Source organism: Fibroporia radiculosa (genome assembly GCF_000313525.1).
Source record: "Fibroporia radiculosa TFFH 294 genomic supercontigs, scaffold2057, whole genome shotgun sequence".
Lineage (NCBI taxonomy): Eukaryota > Fungi > Basidiomycota > Agaricomycetes > Polyporales > Fibroporiaceae > Fibroporia > Fibroporia radiculosa.
Genome location: NW_012133331.1, coordinates 1 through 9,284, shown reverse-complemented (window position 1 = coordinate 9,284; position 9,284 = coordinate 1). Strand labels below are relative to the sequence as shown.

Genomic DNA, 9,284 nt, shown 5'->3' with positions numbered 1-9,284 from the left:
CGACGGCCATCACGCTGTCGTGGCCGGCGAACAACGTCTCGGGACAGCTAAAGCGCGCGGTCGCGTGTGCGCTGCAAATCAGTGTCGGAAACGTATGTGCCCTACCCTGACCCTATGGATCCTTGACGTCTCTGACCTGCTGCATTTATCTACAGGGCCTTGGTGCGATTGTAGGTACGCAGTTATACCGTTACGGGCCCCGTTTCTATCTCGGCCACGGGTTTGCTATCGGATACCTCTGCCTCGTAATCGTCGTGTCCTCTCTAAACTGGTACATCCTCGCAAGAAGAAATGCCAAGAAAGCGTCGGAGGACCCTGCCGCATGGGCGAAGGCGGAAAAGGAGGACATGCTGCTACTAGGCGACGAGCACCCGTCATGGAAGTTCCAACTATGATACGACGTCTTGTAATGATGGACTGTAGTTCCGATCTGAATTATAGAGTATTTTTTACAGAGCTTCACAGGCCAACTAGACCCTTCGGTTGTTTCATCAAGTTCTCTCGACATGAGCCGCAGACCGAGTCGCTGAGGCTAATACGCGAAGCTCGAACTAAGCCCCTTCCGTTATCTGAGCTATATCCTATCAGCCCACGTTTGTGCAAACGAATTCATTGCCAGCTATTCTGTTTATTCACAAAACACCTTTAAGCTACTCGCAACACAACAAAGCTGCAGAGGACTTCTGACCGTACCAGCAGCCGCAATCAGGTCACATACAACGAGCGGGTCCATTATATCACCCAAGAAGTTCTATAGAGCATCACAACCACGATATAACCTCTCGACCCTATATGAGCACTCCACATATACTTTCTACAATCTATAGCTCTGCGAGACGCGTTAACTAATACACTGTTGAATGCAGTTTGTCTGTGACGCACCTTAGATGTCCCACTATAATCTACAGTAAACTATGGGAAATAAGCCACCTACCCATCTAGCTCGAGGGCGAATGACGCTGCGACGACGACTGCGTCATCTCGATCTCTTCTCCGGATTGGTGTATCAGAGGCGACGGCATGCTAACGGCGGCGGGCATCGCCGTACGCTGACGACGGCGAGGCTCCGTCGATCCCGGTCTGCTGGGGGTAGGAGATATTGACTAGAGACACATCAGCCAACTCACCACATTCACACATACGACGATGATGCTTACCGCGACCGAATTTGCATCGCCAAAGACATCCTGTGTGTCATCCACTGAAATCGCTCCCGGCTCAGTAATCTAATCGTCCACACAATGGGCACACGCACGTATGATGGCTTCCTTGTCGGTGAGGTTCCAATGGGCAGAAGGCGCTCTGAGCTCTTGCAAACTGCCGGAATGCTGATGCCTCGCTTCTTCAACCTCGGCTTTCGCGAGCTTCTTCTTATCTTCCGCTTCCACCTGCTCCCAGGGCACAAGTGTGACCCGCTCGGCACTCGGGATCGCATTGGGATTGCCTTTGGGACCGAAGATTTTGGCCTTGTCCATGGCCGACTTCAGCGCGCTAATCCACTTGTTGCGACGCGTCGCTGGATACCGGTGAACGCAGGCACTATACGAAAAATACGGCACTTACATTTTAGGGCACTCTGTTGCCAATTGCTTTTGTATTTAATGTCCGAGTGCAGTGTCATCTTCTCTTGTGCAGGAATGTCTGTGCAGAGAAGAATGAGATCCAAGTAGGATTGTCTTGGTCTAGGACACTCGCCGACGATGGTTACATCAAAGTTGGGTAGGAAGTCGCGCCTTTCAGACTTCAAGAATGCAATCATGAGCTCTCGCAGCTGTTCAAGTTGCTCGAACGTCGTGGAGAATGCCTACCAAGGCAATTAGCAACAATCTAAGAGTCATGAAAACATACTTACAACATCAAATTTGAAGGCCTCAGACATCTTTCCGGCCCGGTCAACTCTACTAGCAAAGACCGAAGTGTAAAACACATACCACAGGGCTCCGTCGGTAATTTTGAATGAACTATAATCACATGAGACCCCAGACGCCGCGATAGGCGGAAACTCACCTTCGTGTTCAATAATGAATGTGGCGCTTGGACCGAACAATTGCTCGAATCGATGAAGATTGTGCTCAGTAGGCGTATCTCCTTTACAGTGTAGTCCAAACTGTCTATTGAGACCCTATCTCCGACGTCGTATGGGTGCTTCACGAAGAGGAAGATAATGCTCGTGAGCACTTCTCCAAGACTCGTTCCGATCAGCCAGCTGAGTCCTGCACGGTTCTTTCATTCAGTCGCTATCCATTGCAAGATAAGGAATTTGATGTACCAAGGACGAATGTCCCCGCACTGGTGACCAACGTGAGCAGCTGGGCTTCCTAGGGCACTGTCAATGACCGCGGAGCCGTGGTGGTTGGAGGACTCACGAGGGCAACAGCGAGGATAAGAATAGCCGCAAAGACGTAAATAGTCATCAGGATGTTATCCAGACGTCCAACTGCGCTATCCAGGTCACGCATAGAGTGCTCAATGGACAGCTGCTCTCGGTGACATTCCCTAACACCAACACAACTCAGATAGGTCGTGGCTCAGAAGAACAGGTCACAGCTACTTACATGCATGCGATTTCCACCTCGTCCCGTGTAGCATCACCATTCATGTCCTTGTCAAATAGTGCAAATGCGGCATCTGCATCCTCTGGAGTGGGAAAGAATGGCATGATATCGTTCACCATCAGGGAGTGAGCGCCTGGCTTGACGAATGAGTAGAACAGGCGGCGAGCGAGCTGTAAATGGATGTTTAAAAACATTACAGAACAGAACAGTCAGCGTCACTCGCCAAGCGAGACTTGTTAGCAGACTCTAAAGCAGTCTTGACCACAGCCTGAGGCGAGTTCGGCTGCAAGACGGAGCTGATCACCCCATGAGCGACAAACGACCTCTGCGCAAGCTCGCGGCAGTCACCTTCCAGCGATCTCCGAGGCAACGTTGCCTAGTGCCGTCGTAGTAGTAGTCGCTGCAAACTTCACGCCCTGCAGCGCCTTCTTCAGAAGCTTCTTTGGCTTTTTCGGTGCATGTGCGTCGACTTGACCGTCGCGAAGGGTGTCGGAACGCCAGGGCATATCGCTGGAATGGCGATACAAGTTGACGAGTATCCGCACGGCGAACTTCTGGTCGGCAACACGCTCTTCAAGCTTGTCAGCTCTCTGGAAATTCCTAACTGCGCTTCGACAAGGGACGTACCAGCATACGAGCGCTCGTGGAACTTTGCAGCAATGTACTGGATGGCCACTTTCTCGCCGAGCAGAATGATCGCACATTCGAACAAGGCGAAGAAAATCCTTGCTGCGGTGGATAACGCCGTGCCGCTGCCAGAGCTGATGTTGGGCTCTCTTCGAGTGTTGATGAGCGGCTGGAACGAGATCCACACGACGAGAGTCCACACAAACAGAGCAATGTATCTAAGCACATGTAAGGCGCGGATACACTGATCAGGTGAATGCTATACACCAACCTCCGAAGTGGTCCCAGCCACTCGATGTAACGCCGCATACCTACCGCCACCACTCCAATGGTGTTACGAGCGACGGATGGCAGAAGCATGCTGGGGCGACGTGAAATTTAAAATACGACATCGGTATGCGTGAAGAACTCACGTAGCAGCTAATGCACCCCACCAGCCTGGCATGGAATGTTGAGCAACGCACATGGTTGAATTTGACTGCAATCTCAAAATTGATGCGCCGCGGCCCCCAGAAAAATATGACGGAGCACCGGCAGTCCCGGACAATTGGTCGGTGGCTCGGTGGCTCTGTTCGCCGCTAGCAATATCTGACGAGCAGTCCACCACTTATGTTGCTAGAGCGTAAAAGAGTCCCGGACCACCGGGTTCCAATTCTGCCCCATTTGGAGTTTCCCGGGGATGGCACATCAATTTGAGATCGCAGAAATAGCCACTTACCACACCACACGACCGTGAGCCAGATGCTCCACCAGATCAATTTGACACCCCATATCTATATACGCGTGAGAAGGCGGAATCAGTGTGCTAACGCAGCGCCATACCGTCGAATTCTTGTACGACGTGAGCCCGAGGATGCCGGGGATCCAGAGCAGCCCCAAGAAGGGAACGATAAAGAGCGTCCAGCGCGTCACAATCGACACATTTATGAGATAATTGTACACTCGCGAAAACTTACGGGGCTGCATGTGAGTGCGCGGATCTACGTAGCACGCAATGAAGACGCCAAGACTCACGGCATTTTTGGGGAGGTCGCCCTCCGCGAAGACGAGGTGCGCCTCGCTCGCGCGCCGGGGATCAAATTCCACGTACGAGTGCTCGAGCCGCCGGATGCCACCGAGGAGGTCCCAGCTGCTCCTGTTGTTCGCGGGATGGTAGTCGGCGGTCTCGTTCCGGCGGTGTGTGCCAGGGTAAGCCGGGGCGGGCTCCTGGTCGTGTGCGGCGTAGTCGCGCGAGCGGGGTTCGCTTCCCAACTCGTCCGCCTTGCTCTGCTTACCGGCGTGCTGCCAGTATCCCTTGTGGTACTGCCCCGGCAGGAGAGGATGAGACGGGGTGTTCGGATCGGAGTCGAACTGCACGGCGGGGGAGATGGGGCGGGAGGACGACGAAAAGTCGTTTCTGCCGCCGAGGGACATTCTGAGGAGTGAGAGCAACAGATGAGTAAGGACAGCAATGAGCCAGGCACGCGACAGATGATGCAAAAGTTATGGTGGTTGTCGAGAGCACGAAACCGGGAGCTGGGAGACACGCAAAGCTGGAGAAAGCTGGGAGTTTTGTCTCCTAGGCCCGCCTGGTCGGAAAGACGGACTGTGGTGGTGGAACGAAAGAGAGCAAAGGAACGATAGCGGGAGACCTGCGAGTGGACGCGAAGAATGTTTTTTGATTCAAGCACGTGACCGCATGAGACATAGCAGAACGGGCGCCTGAGATTGGAGCAGGCTTAGCAGTAGGCGTCAGATCGAATATGACTTTGACCGTGAGCGACTGCGTGGACGCCGTGGAGCAACGTCTGCGCTCCCCCTCGCAGCGTGCCAGGTCACCTGTTGTCCGAGTACAGCGAGAACATCAACAAGGAGTTTGCATGGTTCACCCCGCGCTGGGTCATGTACGCGCTGTCTGCACCACTCAGAGCATGATTGAAAACCAATCCTCCACGGGCTGACCATGGCATTACTGGAACGGAAAACGTAAGCTTCCAACGCTACTCAAACAACGCACGCAGGTGTATCAGATAACTACTCGGCACCGTCATCTACTCGGATGCCGCCGCACCAGCCGCACCGCCGCTCGAACCAGCTCCGCTCCCGCACTCGGCACAACTGTCTCTGTAACGGTCGATATCGACCCTGATGGTGGCGGCGATGGGTCCGATGAGGAATGTCGTCGCGGCTTGAAGATGAGCGCGATGATAAGACCAAAGATGATCAGCAGCAACAGGAATATACACTTCCTCCGCCCCGTGTTCTTCTGGTACCTGTAAGCCAAGTCCGCTCATCGGTCAATGCGACACATTCTCTTCCTTCTGATGGAACGCAGGCCCGTCAGAAAGTAATGAGCACACACCTCGTGGCCACATCCAGCTCCCGCACGGCGTCTTCCATCTCGACTGCGGTCTGCTCGATGTTGTACTCAATGCTATCGAGCAACGTGCCCTGGTCGATGACCATCACCGACAGGTCTTTGAATAGTTCTGCCAGCGATGCAATTGACTGGGCAATCTTCGTCAATTCCTGGTCACGCCGCCGCAGATCCATGTCGCCCGACATCATGTCTTGCGCCATTGCTGCTTGGTTGCGGGACTAGAAGCAACCAGGAGTGATCAGCAGGACGCCAGCAGTGGGCCCGACATTGGACCGCATGGGAAGACACGCACGGCAGCAGCGGCCTCGACATCCTCATCAACAGCAGACAGCCCTTCCGAGCCTCTCGAGGAGATCGCCCCCGAAGCGATGAGCAGATCCTGGTTCTTGATCGCATGGCCTTGCAGTTCTGTGGGGCACGAACTGAGCAGTCTGACGCACTCGCGGCGCGGCACGCGGGCCAAAGATACGCACTTTCCATGTACACACGCTGTTTCTTCCGAAACGTCGTGCTGAGTTCCTGCACCTTGGCTGCGAGGCCGCGTTGCACGTTCTTTGCGGCAAGGTCCTCATGGTGGGCGGGATGGGCAGGGGGGAAAGGATGACTGGGCGTCGCACCGATGCGTTGGATGAGAGAATGACACTGGCGGAAGTCCTGGGCACGGGGGCAAGGTGAGCACACGGCCGAGCTGGGTGGGGAGACGGATGATTGGGGGGCGTTACTTTGGTGATGTCTGTGGTTGCGGTCTCAATCTCTCTCTCCTCTGCAGATCGGTCCGAGAAGCCGGGGAGGACATGTTTCGCATGGAGTCTGTCGAGGGCAGTGACTGGGTGTGGTAAGCGCGGATGGCCACAGGAGAAGCCACGAGGAGGCGGGGAGGAGAAACATACTTTTAGCCAGGGTGCCGGCAAGAATCTCCTCCACTTGGTCGGCCACGTCCACCCTATGCGGCGGCAATCGGTTAGTTTGACAATAGGACGGGAGGCTGATCGGAGGATGTGGCAAAGATTCACCATTTGGGCGGCAAGTCTATGTCTATGGATACGTGTCGAGCGTCGTGGCGGATGAGGTGGTCCTGCTCGTCGTCGTCATTGAGGGTGTCGTCGTAGTTTGTGACGACGCGCGAGCGGCGGAAGCGAGAAGAGCCGGCGCGAGAGTCTCTGTAGGAGATGAAGAGGAGGGTGCGCGAGCGGGTTGTCGGGGACGATGAGGAACCTGAAGACATTTGTGCGCAGGGACTGGCTGCTGTGACCGTGGGCAGTCGTCATGCCGCTGTTTGTTTGGCGTGGCCGACGAGTTGGAAATGAATGCGTATTTTGGGCGTGCGGGCGTGACGCACTGTGGCCGGCGCTCGGAGACGGCCACGCGAGATTGCCGCGAGCGCCGGGCCGAAGGGCGCGTGGGCCGGCGCTGGGAAGGGAGACTGGCGCCGGGGGATGGCCGCATGTGGGTGAAACTGGGCACGCCGGAGCCGTGCGATCGGAGAGGAGCGTGACGCGTGACGGGCGTTGTGGCTTGCGCTGGCGCTGGCGCTGTGGTTGGGAGTTATCGGGTGCATCGCATTGACTGTTATCGATCTCGCGTCCGGATCAGGACACTCGCTCTGCCCGTCTTGTGACTGCTCCCCTTGGGCTTGTAAATTATTCCTCGCCCGCTCTGTCTTTTCTATAAAGCCACTTTCCTCCGTCTGCATGTCCCAGCGCACCCCCGCCCACGGCTCCCAGACCGCCACGCCTCCGTTCTCGCTCTCTCTCCTCTTATCAGTCTCCACTCGTCCCTGATTGGCATCCTTATCAACCTCTCGCTGCCTTTCCCAATGTGCAATCTCGTAACGTAAGTCCTTCCCTTTCCCAGATCCATCTCTTCTCACCCTCCCCCAGCGAAGGCTTCAAATATGCCTGTGGTGTATGTCTCCTCCGTCTCCTCCCTCCTAATCTCCCTCTCACCTGATCCACCCCGCCCCCGCAGCACTACATCATCGTGAGCGCTCTTACAACCCACCTCTTCTCCCGCTTCTCCCTTGACGCTTCATTTCCCAGGAACGCAAGAAGGACAAGGTCGACTGCATGAGTCCGTACTGCACCCACTCGCGGCGGCACCGCAATCCCTGCCCCAACTGTGCCTGCGACCGAGTGCGTATCGTCCGCATCATCCCTCGTCTTCCCCGTCTGATACACTTTCTCCAGTACTACGGCCCCGATGCGTCAGAGACCGTCCTCGGTTTCCGCCCCGGCTTCTGCCCAGAGTGCAAACCTTGGTACAACGGCCGCAACGGTGCCCGGTAGCATCGGCATCCCCCCCTCCTACCCCTTTCCTCCCCGTCCGCTCGCCTCTATTCTATTTCTGCCTATTCACATCCTAAAGTCGCCCTATCGTCTGCCCATCCCGATGCTGTATTGCTGCTGTTCATCCTCATCGCTCTCAGCACACTATCTATTGCACGTCACATCCTGTATTATATACTTATCAGTCCTCCACCCATGGATCTAATAACAATATAGTGCATTTAGCTACAGTGAGTTGTCATGTCTAAACCTATCCGATACATGAAGGCGTACCCCATCTACCACTTCACCGCGAGCCCGACCACTTCGCTCTCCACCGCCCTATACTGAGTCCGGAAGAACTGTCGTCTGCGTGCTTCCGCTTCCTCGTCCATGTCCGTGTCCCAGTCCACAACATCGCCGCTGCTCGGGCGACACATTTCCTGCAGCACTCGCGCAGCAAGCTTGTCGGCCTGCAACAACGCCTCGTCCACGTCTCCATTTGCGCCCCTCTCCACTGGCGACGAAGAGGACGACCCCCGCCAATACGCCTCCTCAACCTTCTTCGTCCACTCCCTGTTTCCCCACCTTGCCTCGCCCTCCGGCAGCACCGCGTCCGCGCCCGCCACCACCGACACCCTACCCTGCTCTCCCGTCTTCAACGCAACCTCCTCGGTCCCCGCCGGCGGCTTCAGCTGCCCCCCGCCATTCGCGCACCCGCCCGGGCACGCCATGACCTCCACATACTCGTACCCCCGCTCCGCCTCCCCCGCGGCGCCGACTTTGCGCACGCGCGCCCCACGCGTCCTCCCCACAATCCTCCCCGCCGCGCCGCGCCCGACCTGCACGCCCGCGTCCCGCCCGACCTTGCGCACGACGTTCTGCAGGTTCCGGAACCCGTAGCACTTGGCGCCGCGGAGCCGCACCGCGCCCGCACCCGCGCCCGCGTCGACGAGCGTGTGCTCCTCGTAGTCCGGGCCGCGCACCGCGCGCACGCGCACCTCGAGCTGCGGCGCTGCGGCGGCACTCGCTCCGTCTCCCTCTGTCGACGCGGGGTCACCAGCAGCAGAAGATGCATCGGCGCGCGCGAGGACCGAGATCAGCGATTGCAGATACGATCCCGAGCTGGTGCCTGGGTGCGTTATCAGCGCGGGCAGCTCCGCCGCGTCCCCGCCCGCGTCCTCGCCGGGGACGGGCGCGGCGAGGTCCCACGCACGCTCGCGCATGAGCAGCGCGAGCTCGCCCGTCGTGATCACGCAGTCGACGTCCCGCGCGCCGTGCGCGCCGTCGACAAAGTCCGGGCGCGACGCCTCGAGCTTCTTGTCGTAGCACGGCATCACCGCGACGTGGTATATCTGGTCCGGCCTGTGCGCACCGCCCGGTCAGCACACGTCCGCCGCGCGCAGGGCGAGCGCGGGACGCACCGTTTCCCCCAGCGCGGGCCGAGCCACGCCTTGACGAGCGCGCCCATGACCTGCT

The 9,284-nt window shown here is 57.3% G+C and overlaps 4 protein-coding genes across 4 annotated transcripts; 1 reads left to right on the top strand and 3 right to left on the bottom strand.

Annotated features, from left to right (window-relative positions):
* Positions 1 to 938: 938 nt before the first annotated feature.
* FIBRA_03513 (uncharacterized protein) lies at positions 939 to 4,595 on the bottom strand (the record flags this gene model as incomplete). The annotated part of the gene is made up of 17 exons (XM_012325353.1): positions 939 to 1,103; positions 1,158 to 1,201; positions 1,256 to 1,516; positions 1,564 to 1,804; positions 1,853 to 1,879; positions 1,932 to 1,961; positions 2,008 to 2,213; positions 2,270 to 2,318; positions 2,367 to 2,496; positions 2,556 to 2,688; positions 2,775 to 2,851; positions 2,904 to 3,126; positions 3,183 to 3,400; positions 3,454 to 3,543; positions 3,596 to 3,620; positions 3,901 to 3,955; positions 4,005 to 4,595. The coding sequence occupies 17 exons, from the start codon at positions 4,593 to 4,595 to the stop codon at positions 939 to 941; spliced, it is 2,565 nt and encodes an 854-aa protein (XP_012180743.1).
* Positions 4,596 to 4,996: 401 nt separating this feature from the next.
* Positions 4,997 to 6,766, bottom strand: FIBRA_03512 (uncharacterized protein; the record flags this gene model as incomplete). Its single annotated transcript, XM_012325352.1, has 8 exons — positions 4,997 to 5,161; positions 5,233 to 5,434; positions 5,524 to 5,759; positions 5,834 to 5,949; positions 6,015 to 6,195; positions 6,264 to 6,367; positions 6,432 to 6,484; positions 6,555 to 6,766. 8 exons carry the CDS (start codon positions 6,764 to 6,766, stop codon positions 4,997 to 4,999), a joined length of 1,269 nt encoding a protein of 422 aa, XP_012180742.1.
* A 591-nt stretch (positions 6,767 to 7,357) lies between these two features.
* On the top strand, positions 7,358 to 7,826 carry FIBRA_03511 (uncharacterized protein; the record flags this gene model as incomplete). Its single annotated transcript, XM_012325351.1, has 5 exons — positions 7,358 to 7,374; positions 7,422 to 7,446; positions 7,510 to 7,521; positions 7,581 to 7,673; positions 7,728 to 7,826. The coding sequence occupies 5 exons, from the start codon at positions 7,358 to 7,360 to the stop codon at positions 7,824 to 7,826; spliced, it is 246 nt and encodes an 81-aa protein (XP_012180741.1).
* Positions 7,827 to 8,104: 278 nt separating this feature from the next.
* On the bottom strand, positions 8,105 to 9,276 carry FIBRA_03510 (uncharacterized protein; the record flags this gene model as incomplete). The annotated part of the gene is made up of 2 exons (XM_012325350.1): positions 8,105 to 9,170; positions 9,230 to 9,276. 2 exons carry the CDS (start codon positions 9,274 to 9,276, stop codon positions 8,105 to 8,107), a joined length of 1,113 nt encoding a protein of 370 aa, XP_012180740.1.
* Between the last annotated feature and the right edge of the window lie 8 nt (positions 9,277 to 9,284).